The sequence below is a fragment of the Bactrocera oleae genome, chromosome 5, assembly GCF_042242935.1.
Source record: "Bactrocera oleae isolate idBacOlea1 chromosome 5, idBacOlea1, whole genome shotgun sequence".
Lineage (NCBI taxonomy): Eukaryota > Metazoa > Arthropoda > Insecta > Diptera > Tephritidae > Bactrocera > Bactrocera oleae.
The window spans coordinates 66286986-66311223 of NC_091539.1; the positions used below are offsets into that span (position 1 = coordinate 66286986).

The 24238-nt window shown below is 33.1% G+C and overlaps 2 protein-coding genes across 2 annotated transcripts in view; both read right to left on the reverse strand.

Moving 5' to 3' along the window:
* Positions 1 to 16131, reverse strand: part of LOC106624508 (gastrin/cholecystokinin type B receptor) — a 66372-nt gene extending 50241 nt beyond the window's left edge. The window contains exon 1 of the mRNA XM_036366581.2: positions 15201 to 16131. Within this exon, the coding sequence (XP_036222474.2) occupies positions 15201 to 15777 (577 nt within the window). The 5' untranslated portion in view covers positions 15778 to 16131. The remainder of the gene's footprint in view (positions 1 to 15200) is intronic.
* Positions 16132 to 20053: 3922 nt separating this feature from the next.
* LOC106623528 (very long chain fatty acid elongase F) lies at positions 20054 to 23186 on the reverse strand. The gene is made up of 3 exons (XM_014243075.3): positions 23004 to 23186; positions 20800 to 20987; positions 20054 to 20737 (listed from the first exon to the last, which is right to left on the reverse strand). Exons 1-3 carry the CDS (start codon positions 23062 to 23064, stop codon positions 20084 to 20086), a joined length of 903 nt encoding a protein of 300 aa, XP_014098550.3. The 5' UTR covers positions 23065 to 23186; the 3' UTR covers positions 20054 to 20083.
* Positions 23187 to 24238: the final 1052 nt, after the last annotated feature.

Here is a 24238-nt window from a genome sequence, read left to right on the forward strand (position 1 = left end):
AATGGTGTGATTGATATCTCAAAAACTGAGGGACATAGCTAAATCAACTCAGCTCGTCCTGCTGGTCATTTATGTATATATTTTATAGGGTCTGCGATGTTTCTTTCTGTTCATTAGAAATTATATTTTACAACACGTTGGTCGAAAGCAGGTTCGGAATACAATCCCTACTAAGAGACTCTTAAGGATACGTCGACAGATATATAGATGATAATGCTGAATTGATTATCATTTATGTAATGCTATTAATATATATATCATTAAATTATTGTATATATTGTATACATATATAAGTATTTCTTTGTATATTTTTTAATTGTATCGTGCACTCGTACAAGCATAAAAAAAAAATATTTAAAAAAAATTTACTCTGAGAAATCTCAAACTGTGTTACTAACATACAAACACTCTTGCGAATTACAAAAAATCGCTTATTTACTTGCATAATTAAAGGCAACACAAAGTAAAATTCCGCTTGCGTAATTTCACACAATACAAACATAATCTAATTGCAAGCTTTATAAAACTTACCCCTACTTAATAAAATTAACCATCCATATTTTCAAAATAATTTTATAGTATTAGTATTTACAGTTAAAATGTTTTCTTAAATTTCAGTTAGTGTTCAAAAAGTGTTTCGCCGAAAACTGCCTAAAAATATACGAGCACTTCGAAACTAAGCCCAGCAATCGCGTTATTCCCACATCCGAAGGGATCACCTTTGTGATATCTCATACCCTGGATACCCTTGAATTTCAGTTGTTGTAGTAGTTGTTTAACATACATTTCGTAAACTTCGTGCCGCACTAATTCTTAATCATTTTTTCATTTTCATTTTGCGCCGCCTTTTGTTCGTCCCTGTTTTGTTACTGACTTTTATGAGGGCTTAGTGGCCATGTAGTCGTATCTTGCGCCGTTCGCTGGGCCCACGTGTTAATGAAATATGGTCGGTGATGATTATGTTCGCGCTGGAAAATTTAATACATTTTTAAAAGATTGGAGTCTTTAAAGTAGCGCAGACATTCGGCCAGATACCATGGAAAGCAAAACATAGTAAGTAGGCCAGAGAGTAGGCACAAAAGAGCCACGAGGCTTCACGTTTTTTATGCGCACACCTACTAAGTACTACTATATATGTTCGACTATGTAGTGGTCCCGGCCGTTTTCTATTACACAGTTATTACTTTTTTATTCAGCCACAGTGTAGTGCTATTTAGTTCGCCGGGAAGCGTATGTGTGAGGGGACTGGAAAAAAGTGAAAGTAATAAAACGAGCTTCAACTAATTTACCGCTAGTGCGAAAATGAAAAGTGAAAGAAACCAGCCGCTTCCGTTTTAGTCACTACTGGGCTCTTTTATTCCTTCTCTACATACGGACATACATATGTATCTACCAACATAACGATTATGTAAAGTGTGTAAAGTTACGGTCTCTGCTGTGTTCTTATATTTCCCATGACTATTGTGTACTTCACAAGCAGGTCGCCTCCTTCCATTACAAACGCTTTTGGTCGTTTCCCGATGCTCATTTGTGACACTCAGCCGTTCGCGCAGGAAATTAAGGCAAAAAAAATAGTGTGCATAAAAAGATAAATGTACACTACTGACAGTCGCATTTTAATTTACATGCTGGATAGCCAAAGAGAAAAAATTTAACAAATATCTGCCCTAAAAGAGCTCGTGAGCAGCTACTCGGTGAAATGTTACCACTTTCAATAAGGAAAATGCTAACCAAATGGAAATATAACATTTCTTCAAAACATGTTATGTGTAATGGTAAATACGAGATGATTTATGAGCACCACACATTTTTTTACTCGCATATACAAGTATGCATATCGTATACAGGCATACTTAATAATACTTATTAAGTTATATGTATGCATTTTTTGGTCGAAACTAATGGGCGAACATATTCTAATATGTATATAAAACAGATTTAGTTTATTATACTCTGAATCGGGTATATTTAGTTTGCCACGAAGTTTGTGACACCTAGAAGGAAATGTCGAAGACCCTACAAAATGTATATACCTATATGTGGTCAACATGACGAGCTGAGTCTATTTAGCCAAGTCCATCAGTTTGTTCCAACTACTGCCTTCGTTTTTGAGATATGACATTCGAAATTTTGCACATTCAAAAAGCTGCTCATTTGTCGGAACCGCCGATAACGGACTACTATAAGATATAGCTGTAATACAAACTGATTGATCAAATTCAAGTCTACGTACTCTTTTATTTGGCAAAACATCTGCACGAAATTCGGCATAGATTATTTTCCAAGGCAGCGGTACAATCTGCGAATAAATTTTTTTTAGATCGAACCCACTGTAGCCTATATCTGCCATACAAACTGAACAATTGATATCAGTTTCTTGTAAGGAAACTTTTTTACTTGTGAAGGGTATTATAGCTTCGGTGAAATCAAAGTTAATGGTTTGTTTTTATTTTAAGAATCTGAATATATACAAAACTTGCGGACATCGTTTTTTGGGATCGAGCAAGGTCACGCTGTATTTATAGAAAAAAAATCTTGTCCAAACAAACACTTACTTTGGGGCAAGAGAACCACTTTGGTCCATTTTGAGTACCGAAATACACTAAATTAATGTGACCTTAATTTACTAACATATTTCACTTTAGGACTTATTCCCACAAATTTCTGTAATAGAGTTGCCACATATCGGAAGTTATATATATGCTAAATATTGTTTATGTATATTTGTTGAAGCCGGACTATTTTTTATTTTAAAGTCAAATAACATATGACTGACACTGGAGATATGGCATATATTATATATATTAAATATATTAATAAAAGAGGCACTATAGGATTGATATTTACGCATTTATTTTGCAACCTAAAGTGTTGTAATATGCTATTCCAACCAAAAGTGAAATGCATTCGATTTTCGAAAGTGGAAAAGGCACATCCTGAAATAAAAGACCATCTGAAGCTACTTCTTTATAGTATTTTTGAAAGATGAAATCCCTGAAAAACGATTCCATTCGAAGCATAATAAAGTTCTGCTTAATCAAGACGATGTACCGTGGTCAGAAATCAATTAAAACAATGAAAAAATGATGTATGAATTAAACTTCGGATTACTTCCGCATTCAGCGTTTCCTCCGCATCAAACGACCTCCAACTACCTTCTAGTATTTTCAAATTCAAAGTGTAAATGAAATTTGCAGCAAACTTTCACTTTTTTAAATTACCAAGTCTTCTTGATAAATACATATTTGATATGAAAGCTCTACACAAGGAAAAATTGCTAGCAAAAAAAAAATGTCTGCTCATCAGTTCAACTGTTGGCATTTCTACCGTGACAAAATATGGTATGACCTAACCTAACTCAAGCCAATCTCACTTAACCCAGCATTTCGTGATGTTTTCTTAGAAAAGGATACACTTTCACTTAATAAGAATCTCACACTGACCGACTTAGCATATATTGCACAGTTTGCCAATTTAATTCGTTTTTACATACCTACATACATACAGACTCGAACATCTGCGTATTTCAATTGGAATAAAACACGAGTAATGTAATTGGCTGTCCGAATCCACAAAGAAGTTTTATGCAAATTACATTTAGTATTTAGCAGTAGTAATGTGTATTTGGATCCGCATATGATGTATGCGTAGGAGTAGATTGGTTAAAGAAGTGATGAACACTTCTCAGTGAAGTGAACAGAGGTTGCATAAGATTCAAAACTCTGTGTATGTGATGCTGTTGCTTTTGTAAGGTTGAAAAGGCATAATTGAGAAGTTTTCAACAATTATTCATATGTGTGTATGTTAAGATCTCAAAGTGCAATTTGCAATTTACTCTTTCACTACTATGAATACCAGGAATGACAAGTGTGTTCTCACATAGTATGTACATATGTATATAATCCAAAACTTATCATTCTATGCACTAAAAAAAGGAAAAGGTGCAAAGTGAAATTTTACGAGTAAGAAAATTAGCATATTGACTACAACATTATAAAAAACATGCCTGACCTCACCAATGATGTCAGATCGAGGCAAGGTATTTATGCTAGTAACAAATCTATAAATTCAGCTGTCTCCCAATAATTTATTTCACTGTGTCCAACATTTTAGAAACTCGAATCCATAATTATTTCAGAAACGGACTGAGAAGGGTTGCCACTGTTTACATATTTTGCAGTTTATTTAATTACCAGTTTATCAAACATTTTAGTGGGTGCATTAAATAATGTTTAAAAATAAAAAATGTTTTTAAAGTGTTGCCACCTGTTAAAAATTTTAAGCCAATTATTTTATGCAATATGGAAATAATAAGTATTAAACCAGAGAAATATAAGTCAAAAGAATTTTAAAACGAATTTTAGTTGCATATATTTGAATAGGGTTGCCACCTGTCAATATGTTTTTTCTGAATCAAAGCGAAAAGATTAAGGAATAATAAAAAATATAGTTGAATAGTTTTAAGGGCTACCACCTATTTAAAATTTAATTATGCGAGAATCGATAGGGTTACGAGATGTTAAAATGTCTTTGCTCAATAAAAGTGGAAAAATTAATGCATAAAAAAAGTATGTTGCAAATATTCGCAGTAGTAAAAAGTTTTTGAAGGGTTACCCCTATCTAGTATTCAATTTCTCAAAAATTCATAAAATGTATACAACATTACAAAATTGTCGGTATCAAATTAAAAAACAAACTCTCCAGCTACTGCTAAATTATATACATTACAGACAGTATAGCAGTTTCAGGAACACAAGTTGTGGGCGCAATATTATATAGCCCATAGGTTTCGATAATAAAAGAAAAAGCCTTAAAATAAATCAAATTAAACATATGTGTAACAAAAAAATATGTTTCTTCTGCAATATTGTCCATTCGCCAACAAGTGATAACAGTAAATTAAGATTAAGATTACCTGTATACACATGTCATCACCAGGCAATTCACACAGTCACACCAACATTTTATGCGTCAAACTAACATAAGTCCTCATTATAATATTTCTGTTTTATATTTCCTTTGTTTATATAACTATCATATATTTTTTTGGCCTCCATCGCTGCGCACACTTATGACCCGCACTTAAAGCGGTCGTTGAGCAAACAACAGCTGCATTATTGCTTGCGTACGCATTTACATAGTTATTTCGTCGCAGCCTCAAACAATCAGCACAATGGGCATAAAGGCGCACCAATGCTGTGCGTCTAAATGTCCACCTTTTTTCGTGAATTCCAAGCACGTACACACCAGTGCGACTATAATTGGTAGATGCAGCAGTTTTGTTGATTTTTTGTGGTTTTTCTGTTTATACAGCCTTCATTCACTAACCGAATGCGTATTTGATTTTGTTTTTCGTGTCACATACTCGCGTCTAAGTGCACACATGCCGCGCGGAAAACTTCGCAGACTTCAAGCTGAGAGTGTTTAAATCTTGAGCGCACGATTAGAAAGCTCAGCGCTTATCAGCAGCAATCAGCAGGGAATTTCGAACGAATGCGCAGCAGTGAGGAATTACAATACAACGGGCTGAAGACAAGAGATTTCCTACAGGGCATGCTTACACATACTTATTTTACACCTCCCACATAGTTGAGTGTATTTTTATTTGTTGCACGTGTGCATTGGCAAATATGGAAACACCCCTAGCTATTCGAAGCTCTGTATCATCAGCTGTGCTGTACATTAATATGTGAACGTAAATTAAATTAATGAAACTATTGTGCTCTGTTTTATTCTTTCATTGGAAGCTGTTTGCAAATAGAGTCACTTGCTGGCATACTCGTCTTATAATTATGCTCGCACTACTCAGTAATTAAGTATCACAATCAGCGGCAACAATGTGCCGTTTTATTGCAACTATGCGTTCAAATAACTGGAAAATCAATCTGTTCCATGAAATTGGTAGAAAATTGGTAGGAAATATTCGATAGGAGTGGGGAAGTATTTACATATTTCTAATAAGTAAAGTATGGGTATTAATAACTTCTGAGTTTATAGAAATATTAACTGTCCTTGTGCACGAACTATTTGTAGCATATGAGAATATAAATAAAATCGGTAAGAAATCGTAAATTTCTTTAATAATTTTTTCCACACTTAATCATCACGACAGTCATGCAAAGGGAGAGGACATCCGGCAATTCAAGCCATGTGTCACGATTTTGTCTATTTTAAATTAAAACCTGCTCGAAAGAGTCCAAATAGAGAAATACGCAACTGCTCTCTCTTAATATCATGAACAGGGTTACTAAGTTGACCCAGAAGCAAACGTGGGAGAGCCTAGAAAGTATATAAGTATAAATGATCAGCGTGACGAGCTGAACCGATTTAGCTAGTCCCGCTGTATGCGTACTAGCACTAGTTTTTGAGATATTGACATGAAACATACCTTTTTCTCGCCAAAAAGCTGCTCATTGTCGGAACCAATATCGAACCACTGCAAAATACAGCTGCCATCCAAATTGGTAGATCAAAATCTAGTTCTTGTATGTAAAGCTTTTTTATTCGACGAGATATCTTCATGAAATTTGGCATAGTTTATTCCTCAAGGTGGTTTCATAATTTCCAAATATATTATTATCAAAATAGGACCTTTTTTATTCCCTGGTAAGGGTGTTACAGCTTCGGTGTAGCCGAAGTAAACGTTTTTTTAATATACATACTTACATCTTTCTACCCGCCTACTTTACTTATATTGCCAACATATTATTCATTTAATTTGGACATATTTATATTATATGTACAAATTTACAGAACACGGACCCTTTCGTTAGATCTGTGGTCCAGTTTCTATATCTATTCGTACTGTGCGCCTGATTTTATGCCAGAAATAAAGGCAGTTAAGTTTTTAGTTTTTATGAAAAGAACATTTATGGTTTAAATAAGTTTGATTTTATTTTACAGTCTCTCAAACACATATATGATCAATACTGAGTGCGACTGGACTATTTAAACTGTACGAGCAAACCGAATCGATTGGTACAACCATGTTTTACGGTCGTGTAAAGTTTGATCTTCATATATTAGCTAGCGTGTGTTTGGCAACATCTGACGATTTTTACTTTGGTAAAAAGTTCTTGAAGACGTGTCAATGCTAGCCTCGTAACAAAAGACCTGAAGACCGGAAAAATCAAAGATCGCTGAAGGCAATAAAAGCCATCCGAGCAGAGTCTTATAGCAATTGTATGGAAAATTGCATGAAGCGTTGGTATGGACCTGTCCGGGTCAATTTTGATCGGTTGGTACTTTTAGTTGATTTTTGTACAGAAATTTTCTAAGGATTTTTTGAAATTTTTTTCATAAATTCATTTAATAAATAAATTTCTAAGTATTTTTTTGTACAATTTTCTAATTTCCAATCGAAATTTCCTTCAATAGGCATCAAAAAATGTATCTATTCTGGAGGTGTTCATCTGAAATTAAGTGTTATGCTAGGACCACTCGGGTCTAATTTACAAATACATATGTATAATTAGTGTTTTTGCCTTAACAAAATATTAAATAATATTTCATTTTGCATGTGGTATCAAGATACAATATTAACGAAAAACTCGAGGATGCCCCAAAAACTAAGTCCCTTCCAAATGACTTATTTTCATAACTTTTTTTTAGGAGGCATTTTGATGATTTTTTTCCAGTTTCTACACCTTGACTTGTCACGCACTCAAACTACTCGCCTACTATAGACGCGCCTACAACATGTACAACAAAAATCTTGTAATTACTATTGAATAAAAGTCGCAATTTTCTGCTCACAAAGTGCATTTAACCAACTTGTTTTTCATTCTACTGCCACTCATACTAACAAACAAGTACCGTAATCATGAAAGTTAGTAGTTTGACAACAAAAGAATGTTAAAAATTCGGCTTCGGTAAACTTGTTTTCAATTGCAGTGAATTTACGTATTTTTGAGTGCCTTGGTGTGTGGGTAAGTACGACAAAAAATCCATGCTATGAATAAAAAATTTTGCTAAATCTCTAAATTTGTATTTAACTTGCCATTGAACACTTCTAAGCACAGTTTAATTACCACTACTAGGATAAGTAAGTTATGCACGAGTTTGTTCTATTCTAATGAGGTTGTGGGAGTTTAATAAGAATTTACGCAGGTAGGAAAAGCCACATGACTTCCCATTGCAAACTATGCGGAATGGTTTTTAAAAGCAAATTTTTATCGCAACTAAAAAAACTAAAATAGGAACAAATATTTACTAAAACGAGCTTACAAACAAATTCTGAAAAATATTCGCTTTTGGAAGTCCAAAAGTATTCCAAAAGTTATGTATATCCTGAGACGAAACTTATCGTTAATTTTGCTGTAGAGATATCTATTTATTCGCAATAGGGGACACTACACCATTTTTTTGGCTACTAATGGGGCGGAGGTTCTTGACTTTACGCTAACCGCTAGAGAAACTACTCCCTTAATCTCGGAATAAAGAGTTTTAGCAAGAATTTCTTCTCTGATCAAAGATGCATACGCTTTGGCTTGAACTTATTGCATCCAGCAAGAAGAACTCAGAGGCATGTTAATGATACAAATTGCGACCTATATTTCAAATATTTATGCGTACATAGTAGTTTTCAGTTCTGTGTGCAGGATTACTCTTGAAAGCTATCCTCTCAAAATTCAAAAAGCTAAAGGTAAACCCCTAGGTGCTCATTGAAGCTAACAGCGTTCAGATCTTCGAGCAAAAGACTTTTCAGCAAAGGCTGTAGAAGTGCTTTTAGTGACGATTAGGCGCTGTATAATCAAACTGGATATATACAAGTTCCAGTTAAAGAAAGCCAACAGAGTATCTCGAGTGTCTTAATACCTCAATATATTTGGATGCGATCAAAAAAATCAACCAACGTCATCAATTTAAAATCCAATAATATATTTGAGTTTCTCTCAGCATCACGACAGTCTCTCTCTTTGCCTATAAGAATTGCCGGCCCCAATACTTATATAAAAATATCTAGCACAAAATTCAGATGCCACACTACTCAGTCATGAAAATTAAATAAAGATTACTGAAAGAAGCGATTCCCAAGAAAGCAGTTCTTTAAATTGCCTTATGTAAATCAAAAAGCAGAAAGAGAGAAAGCAATATGTGCCAGGATATAAGAGATAAAATGTATAAGTGGCGGCAAATTGCTTGCCACAACTTCACCACGCTCGACAAGAATTTTAATGAGCCAATAAATGTAGGCAATGGAGCTTTCGATTTACATTAAATGCACTTGGCTGTGCTCTTGCCAGCGGAAGTGTCTCTTAGTGGTTGAGATGTGCCATGGAATACTTATTTGTTATTGATATTGGGCAATAAAAATGAAAAACTAGTGCGTCTGAGACATACTCGGCAGTAGTCTGATGTCGCGTACAAATAATATGTTTTAATATTAAAGGAAGAAAATGATAAAATATTAATGGCATCAAATATGATAACGCTTTGATATGACAGTTTATTTTGAAAATAATTTACTGAAATATAGATATTTATATTTATCTGTCAATAACTGGAATTTAAGAATTCGTTTGATTATTATTAATCGGATTAAGTTTTTGCTCAATTAAATTAATCGATAAGCTTTCGGAGAACTATCTCTGGTTAAAATAATAGCTATTTAGAAATATTTGATTATTTTAAAAAAAAAGTAAATCTTTAATTCAAAAGAACTGCAAAATGAGCTCAATATTTCATTCACACATTCAAGCATACACGAATACATGTATAGATTTTCACATATATCTTTGTTTCAAGATTTACGATGCAATTCTCTGACGAACGCCGCCATGCCACTTCTCCCGTAGCATGCCAATAAATTTTCCAATGTGGATTCATTTAACGCTTTTATGTCGCCTATTGCCATATTCAATCAATGGCGACAACATTTGCAACGATTTACAGCATCAGCTCAACCAGCAGCTGTCTCATTAAGACTCACAAAATGCGTAAGAAGACATGACATACAAGTTGTACAAGTATGTAGTAGTAATTGCGGCATACATCAGAGTGAATGCTTAAATATGGGTCGTAATGCAAAAAGAATTTTTATACTTGACTATAAATATTTACATACGTAGATATACATATCTATAGGAGTATTTGTGTTTTAAGAGTGTCTCTGCTGTAAGCACTAAATGTGACGGAGAGTTGAGTGTGTTGTCAGCCTTATGTACATATATGATCTTCATCAATTTTTTTTGTACAAAAAATCATCGTTATTACTTTTAGCTATTAATGCAATCCAGAAAAGTAAGAAATATGTTTATCGTAAACCAGCGTCAAATGAAAACTCACTAAAACTACAATTACAATAAAAACGAAAAAAATTTTGAGGTTCTCTCGAAAAACCTCTCAAAACACCAACTACAAATAAAAGCGAGCATATACGGGAGCTGAGTTGTTATATACCTCCAAGAAAATTAAGTTGAGCATTTTTTTGTCGATTATTATATCTGATTAACGAAATTATTATATCTGAAGGAGTTGTGCAACCTAGATTGCACACTCTCTGTTAAGTGTTATATGTTCGATTGCGAAAAAACGCTACCGCCTTAAGAGGTCATCAATATTTGTAGAGGATGACCGAACACAAAACGACCTCAACTATAGACTTGAAATATTGAAACGGTAATACTTTTCGCAAACAATAACAAAAATTAATTAACACCAAATCTTTTATTTTCACTCCTTTGCCAACCATATAACAATGCAACTCGAAATAAGCAAACTTCATGTTTCAAGTGCCAAAAAATGCGAGCTAATTTTTCATGGCAACGACTTAGCTCCTTAATTTATGAGCACGCATTACGCTTTACTAAGCCAAAGGCAATTGTGCGAGCATAAGAAAATGAGATAATGCGTAGTTGAGTAAGAAAGAAGTTTAACAAATCTTTATTTTCTTTGCGTTGAGATGAGCGTAAAGCAATTGAACTGCAGCGCGAAGAACATTTCGGGGAAAATACACTTGAAAATATTGTACCTTTGCAAACTAACTGGAAAATTGCAAAAAGCGACAGTCTCACTTCTCACGTAAAGAAGGAGGGGAAGTTGTGTGTAGCAGCTCATTAGTGAAATGAAAATTTAGGATTATTTTGTGCAATACGAGTAGAAAAGAAAAAACACACATTATACAAAAGAAATGTATATAGCAAACACAAACAAAAAGTACATATCTTTTTCATCTGCTATATCATACAAATTTTATAGGTTTCGCATTTTTGTTTCCTATGAATTAGACTCCTTTTAATTAATTTCAGATGCGGTTTTTTGGTCGCAGGAATAATAAATGTGAGAGGGATCGATATATGAGCGGTATAGCAAATTTTTCCAATAATATAGTTACAATAAGGCTGAAATATTTTCACAAAGAGTTGCGACAATCCTCTTGTAGTAAATACTTCAAAATAGCCAAGTAATTACCTTAGTGGAAAACCAAACTTTCCTCTCTTTTTAATTATGACTTCATGAGTTATATATTTTACTGTCAAAAGTGCTTCAAAAAAGTAAAGAGAGAAAACTGTCGTTATCTCTATTTCTATCATATTTGATGGAGAACAGCACCAAGCTAACGTTTCTTTTGCGAACTCTACTTCGACGCTCTTCATACCTAAAGTATATGTGAAAGTGTAATTAGTCGGTACACAAGAGACACTACTCTATTCACTTTACGCTTTCTTTATACCTTAAGCCTCATCTCTTTGAGACAGAGTACCGTTATATGTACCACAAACTATGTATTACATTTAAGTACAAGCCTCGGAAACGAAACTTTATTAGTGCCCAGTGGAAAATAGCAACTTAAATTTCATGCATTGAATAAAGTTTCACTTTCTACCAAGGATGACTTGAAATTGACCGCGTAAACAAAGGAGCACGCAACACGCTCAGATTAATTGCAAAATATAATGGCGCGCACTTTAGAATACACTTGTACACATCGGAGGTTAATTGCTGCAAGCGCTTGCGTGTCTTTTATAAGCTTATTAATTGATCGCTTTCTTTGCCAGACGGCGATATGTGCATTCATTTAATTCTACCCCTTAACGCATGGATGTTTTTAAATAGGTATATACACTTTTCATTTTAGTAAGACGACACCAACACCAGCTGTGGCACGTCGACTACACATACGAATACTCATCCATTTTCTTTGCCGCTCGCCCGACAGGACATTAATACCGACTGCTTTTGAAATCAAGTGAAAAATTTCTTAACACGCGAACTTTATTACCTTTGCACGTGCAATATATTCGCCCATGTGTATGGTATATGTAAAGTATACGTGTATATATATTTCAGCCGGGTCGTTAGCACGCGCTTCTAACTGCAGTCTGCAGCCTTCAGCACGCTTACATCTGTTTCTAACTGATAAAAACGTGTGCTCTCTGAGCAATAGCATTTATAGCATTTAATTAACAGCGTAAGGTAAGTTAAGCAAAAGTTCGAAGAAAACTGCCATAAAAGGCGAAACTACTCAATCGTGCTCCATTCGTCTAATTAATGGATCAATCACTCAGAGACGAACGAAAACGACAGAGATTTGTGCTTTAAAGAGTACAGGATAGCATTGAATAGAAGTCGTAAAATGCATTTAGTATCAAAAATTAGTTTAATTTTATTGAGACAGCGTGAATAGAAGAGATTTCGTGCATTCTTCCATGAAATAAATAAGTAGAAATAGAACTAGTAATGAGTAAAAGCGCTGATATGCAATAAGTTTCCGTATGAAGCCAGAAATTTAACAAACGAGAGAATCAAGAAATAGGGAAAATACAAATGCATTATTAAATAATAGTAATAGTCGTATTCGATTCGACAAACTTTAGAGAGTAGTGTATCAAAAATTTCATAATAGCTGTTCAAACAGATTGGCAGCACTGAAAAGGAGATGGTGAAAATTGCATATATTTGGTCGCGCTGACTCAATAGTTTGAAATCGCTGAGCATTCCAAAATATAAACAAACAAAACTTTATGAGAACGCGTATTAGTTAAAAAAAGAAAAAACATTTAGTTCAGCTGCACCGAATCTTTAATATCCTTCGCAATTTTTATATGGCAACTACTGTACATGTATATGCTGTAGTAGACCGATATCAGCAGTTCCGCAAAATAAGCAACTTCTTGAATAGAAAAATGTGCAAAAGATCAGATCGACATCTCGATAACTGAGGTACTAGGTATTATAAACTTCATGGCAAACTTTATATACCCTGTTCAAGGAAATGACGATTCAATGACAGCTAATATCATATTTTTGAAAAGGCGATGACATCACAGCATTTTGAAAAATCTAAAAATAGGGAAGTAATAAAAAATTGATTTATGTGACATGTGTCCGCATTTCTGAAGTCTTTGAGAGGATTATAACCAAAAAGTGTTGTCTTGATATTAGAAAAATAGCAAAGGTTTTAACATCTCGTTTCAGGAATGAAACGTGACTTATAACAACAAAAGGGGAGCTTGACAACTTAACTGTTGACCCTATGTTCATAATCCGTATCTTTACTGGCGACTGTGATGTCGAAATATAAAAAAAAAAATTATCAAATGACAGTTCAAAAACTAGAAACCGAGAAAAGTTAAGCGAAAATCAAGATGAATTATTTCCAACTTCTTCTTTAAACCATTATTTTTAATAGTAGTGAGTCGGCAGCTCAATCTGAAGAGCCAAGTAGTTAATAAGAAATTAAGTATTGACATTATAGACGTGTTCGTCCAATCATTCGTCGTAGATGTGCGGAACTTAAGGGATTCTAGAACACAAATACAGAACCCTAATTACTATATAACTAAAAATATTTTAACCGATTAATTCAAGTGTTCGCTATGTTTAGCTCCTTTGAGACCTTTCTTGTGCTCTTAAATCTTAAATATCCACGACCAAAATTACCAGGATCAAAGGTTGTGAGTAATTTTATTTCCTAATTAGAGTTGAGCTAGGAGCCTTTTAACTTCATTGTTTGAAAAATTAACTTCAACTGTAGTTATTTGAATCTAAAATTTAAGCGACAATGATATAACTACTTTTTTTTATAATGGATATATTTTAAAAATAGCTGACTTCTTAAAGAATTTTTTGAACTTTTAATGTAATGTTTCAAAACTAATCTCAATTTTCACCACCTGCTTCTTTTTCTATAGTATATATTCACATTAAAAATCCACTGCGATTCAATTTTTCGACTGTCTCAATTAAGAATTACGCTGGCTTGTTTTCTAACTTTTTTTGAACGATTCGCCGCATATCCTTCTTTTTTTCTGCTCTCCAACGCAAAATTAAAGTATGATAAAGAGATTATTATCAATAGCCGACCGCTCATACTCTCTAGCACTTGCCAAGAAAATATATTTTAATCGCCATGGCAGCTCGTTTAATTTATTATATGATGCGTATTATAAATTCGAATTTTTTTTTTGGAAAAAAAAGTAAATGCAAAGAATATCACTTAGGTACTTTATGCAGTTTTATTATAATTAACTTCACCGCGCCCGCATAAAAATGCATGCGAACTAATTGTTATGTATTAGAGACTTCTTCGGCTAACATATAATATTTATAAACATAAAAAACATTTTTTTAACAAGAAGAGGAGAGAAAAATGGCAGGCTTAATCACTGATTACATTGCAGCAACGCACGTCGACACTTCACACATATATAACCGTTATTTATAATAAAAATATATGTATGTATCTGTTTATAGGCAACAGGAAATTATAAAAATAAGGGCTGTTGTCACCTACTTGTCACTGAGTAAACAAATAAAGTCCTAAATCACACACACATGCCTATATAAATATATATACACATCTATTATAGTATGTGTGCAGATAGGTGTCAGGGTTGGTTTGTAGGATTAACGCTCAAATAGACATTGACCCTAACGAATAACCGATAAGGCGTTTGCTGCTGATTCAGCATGTCGACGATGTCTTCCATAACATTTGCGAACAATTGACAACTTAATTTATAGACCTTAACATTCATACTCACACAAATATACATAGGCACGTGTCTCAGTGTTGACACGTGTGTGTGTAGGTGTGCCTGTTTCAAATAAAACGAATAATAGCAAACGAAGTTGGCTAAGAATACAATATACCATATATGGATATAAGAGCTTACAGGCTATAAATATAGAGGGTCTACATTAGCACTACACACATACATATATATACAATAATATATCTAAAAGCTTGTACTTACCCTGCAAAAATGGTATGAGCTTGCAGAAGGACTCGCCGAATATAAAATCACGCAACAGGGTACCAACCAATGTCACCGGCATGCAGAAGACCCCCAACAATATATCGGATATTGCCAAATTCAGCAAAAAAAGATTAGTAATAGTGCGCATACGACGATTCTGTATTAGCGTCGATATCACTAACAAATTGCCAATTATGGCACAGAGAAATATTATGCTATAGCAGAGTATTAGCCAGAACGGCATCTCGGTCGGCATACGTCGTCCCCCCGCCGGCACCACGATCGCACTGCGATTCATCACCGCACTCGCATCGTTGTCGCCGTAGTCGCTTGCGTTCGCAGACGCATTCGCGTACATTGCCGGCTGTGTGACCATGATGAGCAGGCTAATGTCGCTACTGTCATTCGTGGTGGCGTACATATTCGATTCCGCCGCAGCGCTTGAAATATTACCAACTGTCAATGTGTGGGTTTCATTTAATTGTGTGAGCGCTAGTGAGAGAATATTATTGGCGGCTGAATCATTGCTGAAGTATGCAAGCAAATCGCTGTATTCGTTCGGAGTAATTGTCATGGTGGGGGCGATGAGTTTGAGTTGTTATTGTTGTAGAGACTTTGTTTTATAGCTGGTTTGTAGTTGGTGGTGTACAACACATGCCATACATTTTTTTTTGTTGTTGGGGCTTTGATTTTAAAATGTGCACACACGTATGGTATATACACACATAAACCAATATACATACATTTATATACTTTTTAAATTTATTAATATTTTTTATCAACAAATACTTTTCTCTCTCTTATTATCTTATATATTGGCTTTATTCTTGTTCTTTAAATTTATAGTTTTTTTCACCAAATAATTTGTTTATAATGAAACACAAATATTATATTTTATATTTTTAATCACTTTAAATATTTTATTTTTGCACCAAATATTTTTTTTTTGTCAAGTGAAGTTTACAATTTTATGTTTTAAACGCTGAAAAAAAAGTAATTTTTTTATTTTGTGCAAGCTTTTATTTTTTATTTTATTTAGTATGTACTTTTTACTGAATATATATATATATATTTATGTATTTTACTTGATATTTAGCTGCTATTGCAAAAGTTTTAAACATATGTTTTAACATTTATAACATTCATCACATTATAAAATCTGTTTTAATACTTTTTTATTGTTAAAAATTTATAAATTATATTTTAAATATTAAATTATGCTCTAAAATTTGTTATTATTGCTTTAATATCATGTTGAAATCAACATTAAATCACGTTGTCAGCCAATCTATTTATTTCTTGCCAAGTTGTCTTTATGCAAAATCACTTCAAAGTCTCCTCGTCAGGCAGAGTACTACTTTGTCCATATAAAATTTCTTTCAGCAGCCATAATTTAACAGTATTTCTCTTAGTCATTGTTGCTTTTTTCAGTAAAATATTTTCATAACATAACAAAAAAGCATTATGAAGAGCCAAGATGAGTTAAGAGCTTAAATTTGATTTTAACATGATATAAATTTTTAGATACATAATAGAGGCGTTTTGTCAAAATATAAAATTTCTGCACGTGTTATTTTTTGCAAATTAAAATATTTTTTTAATTGTCGACATTATTCCAATTAATATTTAATTTTTTAGTTTTTTCACACACACGTTTCTACAATATATTTACAATAATGTTCGCTTATAAATATAGATATTTAAATTCCAAAATATCTTTTTATTTTAATATTTATTAGTTGTTATTATTTTTTATAGTTGTGCACTGAATTTATAAATTGCTTTTTGAATTACTTGTACTTTTTTATAATTTTTTTTTTAATTTTTTTAACAATTATTTATTAAATATAATTTTTTCTGCAAATAATTGCAGTTATTATTTAAATATTTCTTTTAATCTATATTCTAGTAATTTATTTTTTCACCAAAGTTTATTTTTTTATTTTTAACTTTTGTTGCATTTTTTATATTTTTGAACAGCTAAATATCATATTAATTAATTTTTGCAGTGGGTTTTGAAGAATTTTAGTTGTGTTCGGCAATTTTGTATATAAATTAAATTTTTGAATTTTTGGAATTATGTTTTTAACCCTTCCTGTAACACGGTAGCATTTTGAGTATTTGCTTTATTCTACTTTTCCTTTTTCCTTTTTATTATTCATTACTTTTTGTATTATTTGTTATTACTTTTTATAAAATTTTTTTCGCAATACAATTTCCTAAAAAGGTTCTGTATAATTTTTCAAAATTTTTATTTTTATTTCTTCAACAACAATTTTTTTTTTAATCTATTCAAAAACATTTTTAAATTTTTTCTCACATAAATTTTGTAGTGCCTTTTGTCGTTATGACACATTGTATTTAGATTTTTTATATTTCAAACAATTTGCATACAGCATTAAATAGTTATGTGAAACAAAAGTTCTTAGAAATAATTCTTTTTCTAAAATTTTTTAATTAATTTTAATTTTTTTGATAGAATTTTTGATTCATTTATATTCATATTCCTTTTAAATTGTTCAAGATTTTTACTTATCTATTTATATTCTGCTTATATGAATAGTCAAACATTTACTCTTGTTGTACACTGCGTATAAGTAACCACTTCGAATATTTTCATTGAAACTCAGTAAGTATCGGCATTTAAGGCTTTTAAAAAGAGTAACTAAGCGCTTTATAGCCATAAAATATAAATTAATATTCAGAAACTGCCGTGACACAACGAGCTAAAAATATAACGGTTATTTAAAAACAAGCAGCGCACAGTTTCATACTAATTAAGAACACGTGACGAAATAATAGCGACAAATAGACAGAAGTCAATGCGATTACAGTAAGCAATAATTACATCGTTTCATTTATTGAATTTATTACATATTTTTTTAACACACAATAGACAAGTATATTTTTTATGAATTTGATATTTTTTAATTAGCAAAGCCAACGTTTTTAAATTCTCTTTATAATAAAAAACCACTATTTTCAAATACCTATTACTAATAAATTTTTTCTGATTAATTTTTTTCTCAAATCTGATTATTTTCTTCTAATGTGGACATGTCACTTATAGCCCTGTTCCATTAATGGCCACAACCTGTTTAACACTTATCAATTGAAATCATGCACAATCTGTCACATACTCAAAGCAATGATTCAATAGATAGCTGTGATGGCACAATGCTTTTACAGCCAAACTGAATTGTAAATAAATCACTTTCTCAGCGGAGCGTTTTTCGTTTTAATGCACCTATTCGCGTGAACGCGTCAACGTCGACTAAACACTGCATGTGTGTGGTCGCTGGCTTAAGCCTCACAAGGCGCGGTGAAAGCAGCATCCTGCAGTTGTTATTTTTCGTTTTTTTTTTTGTTTTTTGCTTTGGTTGACTGTTTTCTACGTGGTAAACCGGCTTTCAGCGAAGACCAAAAATAACAAAGCGGTCGGTATGAATGAAATGCGTTGCTGTGGCAACACACCGGAGAGCTTTTCACCACGCCTTGGGTACACAGTGATGTGGTAGGTGACTGATAACTGTTAAATGCAGTTAGATAAAAGCCAAATAGGTTTGTATATATGAGTTTATAAGAAGCTGAATTAAAATTTTATGGGACGTAAAAAGCTTGCCAAAATCTGTGGAATCCTGCAACTTCTGTTATACAACTAGCTGCATCAATCCTTGATAATAATTATAGCACTCATATTTATAAAAAAATTTTGAACAATGTTGAAGCAACAAATAATCAGAAACATGTCCAGAAAGTGACTGAGTGGAAAATAATGGTTTAAGTTATGGTTGAGGTTATGTTTGAGTTATAGCGATAATAAAGGAAAGCGTTTTTGTATTTTCATAAACACCATAAAAAATTACGAAAACGTCATGAGTGCAAGTGGTATGCAGTGCAATAATCTTCAAACTGTTCTCTGCCATAAAAAATAACAGCGACCAACCCTTAAACTACCGAAAAAAACATGACTTAACTGAAGATAGGTATATGGATATACCATGTACCACAATTTCATATAAAGTATTTATTTCATATATATATATTTATGTACATATATTTATTTGTACCCAAAATCACCCTAAAATGAGTTTTCGTTTGAAAAACCCATTTCTCGTCTTCTTGTGCTTTTTGAACTTTTAAGTATATTAAAAGCATATATATGTTATATATAAAGACTACGATAAAAGCTTTTTGTAGTATTTAAAATTTTAAGGTTAGCACCAAGAACGGAAGCTTTGTATAGCCAGTGTAAAGCTCTTCATAAATTAAAAGCGTTATAAAATTATCAAACTACGAAAATCAACCATTTCAAGTTTTATACGAAACCCATATTGTTTGTAATAACTGTCTATACTGTTCTTCAAAAAGCTCTAAGCTTTGCAGTCTTCAATTATGAACATCGGAAAAACACATAAATCTAAGAGGACAATAGTTCATATTACAAAATATGTAATGCTTAAAAAACTATACTCATCCCGCCAGGGGTTGTCAGTTTGAAAGACACTGCATTATTAATATTACCCAAATCAAGCATTACTTTCTTAATGCATATCTTTTAAAATAACCACGGTTTAGACCCGGATATAAATGATAACAGTCTCTATTACTTATAACTAAACGACACTAAGCCTACACTGAACTATAACTCAAGATAACCAATATCTATAGAATGATATATCATATAATTATTAAGCCTTTTTCTCCATTCCAAAGAATATTTAATGCTTAGAAATTATTCCATTCTATTGTATGTTAGACTTTAAAAGCCCAACAGCTCTGAAATATATAACTTCGACATATAATAAAACTGGAGATAAGTATTCTTGAACCAATAAACAAGACACCAATTTAAAGATAACAGATTTATTTAAAAACCATTAATTTGTAATTTTTTCACTTTCCGCCATCGCCAAACGCTCTGCACTAAAGTCTCCTTCCTTATGCTCAGAAACTCGCTCAGCATTCGTTTGGGATACTAATTTTTTCTTATTCGGGCGCAAGTAAGCTTTATAATAGAAATCCGAGAAGAGCATCAGCATAATAACCGCTTGAATGGAGCCGAAGCCCAGAGCCCATTTTGGATATTTACACTCCATATCAAGGAGACCATGGATGAAATGCAGTAGCAATATCAAAAACTGCGCAATTTGCGCTTGAGTAATGTGTTTTTTCCACCACACCGATTGTTTCAACTCTGGCCGCAGCGCCGATATGAAATAATAGAAGTACATAATGGCATGCACCGCTGAATTGACAGTGACTAGTGATGCGCCATGACCACCGGGCAGATAACGCGCAAATATAAAAATTCCACCCGCCATTAAGATGTGATGATAGACATGCAGAAAGCTTACTTGGTTGTAGCGTTTGCGTAGCACAAAGAATACAGTGTCGGCGAAATCGGCTATCTTTAGCAAATAATAGGTGTACGCGAATTTAAGCTCCACCATACCGATTTCGGTGCGTTGGATAACGGGCATCATGCAAGACAAGCGGTCGTAGGGTCTATGTAGCCAGATAGCGTAAATCACCTACAAGAAATGCATTAAAATAAATTAAATAACATTTTTTTTTAAAGCTTTTGTACGCTTACCGAAATAAACAGGTTGCCATTGGCGAGCACCTGCGCAGCGTTGTATGCCAATAAGACGTACTTCAAGTCGAATGCATTGCGTTTTTCCATTATTTTCGGACCAATATGCTTGACGAAAGCATAGTAAGCGATTGCAATAGAAATAAATAGCAGCGGGCTGAAGAGAAAATAGTTTTCCGAACGTTCATCTGTAGGAATATTTAAAAAGGAAGTAAAGGGGATTCGTGTAAAACAAGGCCCATTTTGATGACTTTTTTTATGAAACAGTTAAAATATTTTTTTTTTTTTTAACAAATGATACATTATATTATGACATTTAAACAATATTCTGTTAAATTTTCATGGAGAAAGATTAAAATGTATGGCAATGTAAACATTCATGTGACAGGTATAAAAATAGCCATAACTTCGTCAATGTTGCTATGATCGATTTCGACACAACATTTTTGAGATATGCATTCGTTTAAGACAAAAATAAATTCAAAAAAAAATGTAAAATCCTATACCCTCCCTAAGGGTTAAGTGCAGATAAAAAGATTATAATATGAATCTTTATTTAATCATATAGCATCTACCAATAGAGATGACGTGATTGTGATAGCTCGTGGGGACCATGTTTGTTCAGGAATTTGTGTCAAATCAAATCAGTCAGTGTGTTTGTAAGTCTTCATCATATCACGTTTCACTTTAGTACAACGCTTGGAAATTGTCCAAGATTATTACGCAAATTCACGCTCTCCAAAAAATTCATATTAATCGAAAAATAATTTTCTCAGATGAAGCCCGTTTCTGGCTTATGGCTTTGTCAACAAACAAAATTGTCGTCCGTAATTTCGAGACATGGCCCATTCAATTGGCTGCCACGATCATGCGATTTAACGCCTCTAAATTATTTTCTCTGGGGGTATGTTAAATCAAAGGCTTATGCCAATCAAACAGCAACGCTCGAGCAGCTCGAAGACAACATTAAGCGCACTATAGCCGAGATTCCAACCGAAATGCTGCACCGGGTCGTCGAAAATTGGCGTAAACGGATGGAGATATGAAAACGGAGCTGTCGTGGCCATTTGGCCGACATTTTATTCAAATCATAAATGACATAAAAGTATCTACACAACAAAAAACACAGAACACCCCACGTCGTTCTTGTTGGTAGAACCTGTGTGTTATTGATAGATATAGCTTTAAAGCTTATTGAAGCGAGCAAAGTCTCACTCCAATCAAATGCGGACCGGCGAGAACGGTTCGCTTTCACGGTAAATGAAGAATTCGAATTCGAAGCACATTCTTCTCAAGTCTTCGGGTATATTAATAAACTACACTACCTCACTTAAGTAAGTATATGCATATAATAGATCTGACACACCTTTGCTTAAGGCTTGTCCGAGTATTTCCGATCATTACACTCTAATATTATATAAAATATATAGCTTCAATGTATTGATATTAGTCGTAAGCTGAATCGAAGTTCCACAATAGATGGGATCGGAAACAATATAATGGATCGTCGGTAAGATATAATGGATCGTCGAACCAAAGCCAGCCAATTCTCAAAAAAAAAAACACTATCACGTGGTTTAAGTGCGGCGTAGAATGAACTCTGGTAGATTTTTTTGGATCGATACACCGGGAATAAAGCTTTGGATGATATGGTTATTCGTTCGTAATCGAAGAGTATTGCAGTTTTTCAAATTAAATAATAGTGTTATATAGCAAAGTGAAATTGGTTTTGAAGTTTTAAACACCTATATATATATGTGTTTTTAGATCACCACAAGATAAATTAAAATATTTTTTCAAAAGTCTGGTGATTTTCACACAAAAGCACAAAACGCAATTTCGAATCGGAAGACGATGGACCACGAAAACTATTGCACATATTCAATTCAAATTTTTAAACTTGACAGTAAACCACGTATGATCTTTTGTTTTTATTGCAACCTTGTAATTACAATTCACTGTTTCCTAGTAAGTTCCTAGAATAACCGTCGCCCGTCGAGACTTTCTTGAAAAAAAGCGATTTCAAGAGTTATAACAGCAGCCGACATTTCGTACCGATATATATATTTAATAAAGCTTAAAGGAATAAAATCCGATTCCTGTTTCTTCACTCCGAGAACAAATTATTAAAGTTAGGCTTTTTAAGGCTCTAATCCAGCTTAACCCTTTTATCCGTTAGAATCAAGTGTTTCCACTTTTCTCACCTCTATATTTCTCATCGAGCTCTCGATAATTTTCCCACAACAGTCGCAGAAGCATGAACATTGTACTTTTCTATTTGTTTACAATTCCATGCAATATCCCTGGAATATTTACGAAATTTGAAACACCAAGAACGAGTGAACTTCCGAACACACTTAAAGCATTAGTTGCATTAAACTGAGCTTGGAACTCAAACGCAAAATCAGTGACAGCAAACAACAACCGGGAAATGCAGTTGATTTACATAAGTATATATATTTCATGTATGTATTTGCTTCATTAGATGTTTATGTCGGCCCTAAAATAATGCAATTGAAATAGCTTATGCAAATGGCGCACGCATAAATAATGAAAACTTAAATGAATTACATTAAATACAAACTGTGTGTGACTGTAAACTTTTAAATAAGTAAATGACGATTAGTTTTCAAGAATACGATTAATAAAAGCTAAACAGTCTGTGAAAGAGTAAGACAACATTTTTTAGACAAATTTTGAATTGAAGGTCAGTTTTCCTTAAGTTTGACACTACACAATTACATAAAAGAACATTAATAAATATTAATTTTCATAACAATTACACAATCCTATTTAAGTCATTCATAAATATTAATGTTTACGTGTCGTTTAAGAGGGGCTGGGTCACTTGTAATTTATAATTCATTTGAAATATTTAAATGCAGAGAGCTATTCTTACTCGTATCAGTTTTACATTTACAGAAAATATAATAGTTTTGTTTGGTATAACAGTATAAAATTTGTAGCACTTAAAAGCAATCGAGAGAGCTATGGAGTTATGTTAGTTATGTATCGCCAGAATGACCAGACGAATTGTATTCCGAAGGCTCGTCTGACATCGACATGAAAAAAGTGTTCTCGAATAAAAATTTAAAACAGGGATGATACAGAAGACTCTCATGTGTTCAACAATTGGACGACTTTATATCTCTCTCTCTCTCTCTCTTTCCTATATAATTTTGATCATAACCTTATCATCGCGCCTTCTTTTCACAATTGAAAAAATAAATCAGACTATAACCATGCCTACTTTACATAGAACGACAATCGAAAAGCTGTATATAGACCTTTTTTATTTTACACATGGCGGCTCCTTGGACAGTCTTTAATATCACCTTTTTCAAGAAAATATCGATGGGCGGTGGTGATTCTAGGAACTCTGAGCAAACAGGCCTAAATTTTTCGACACTTCAGCGTATCGAATAGGAAAAATGTTTGT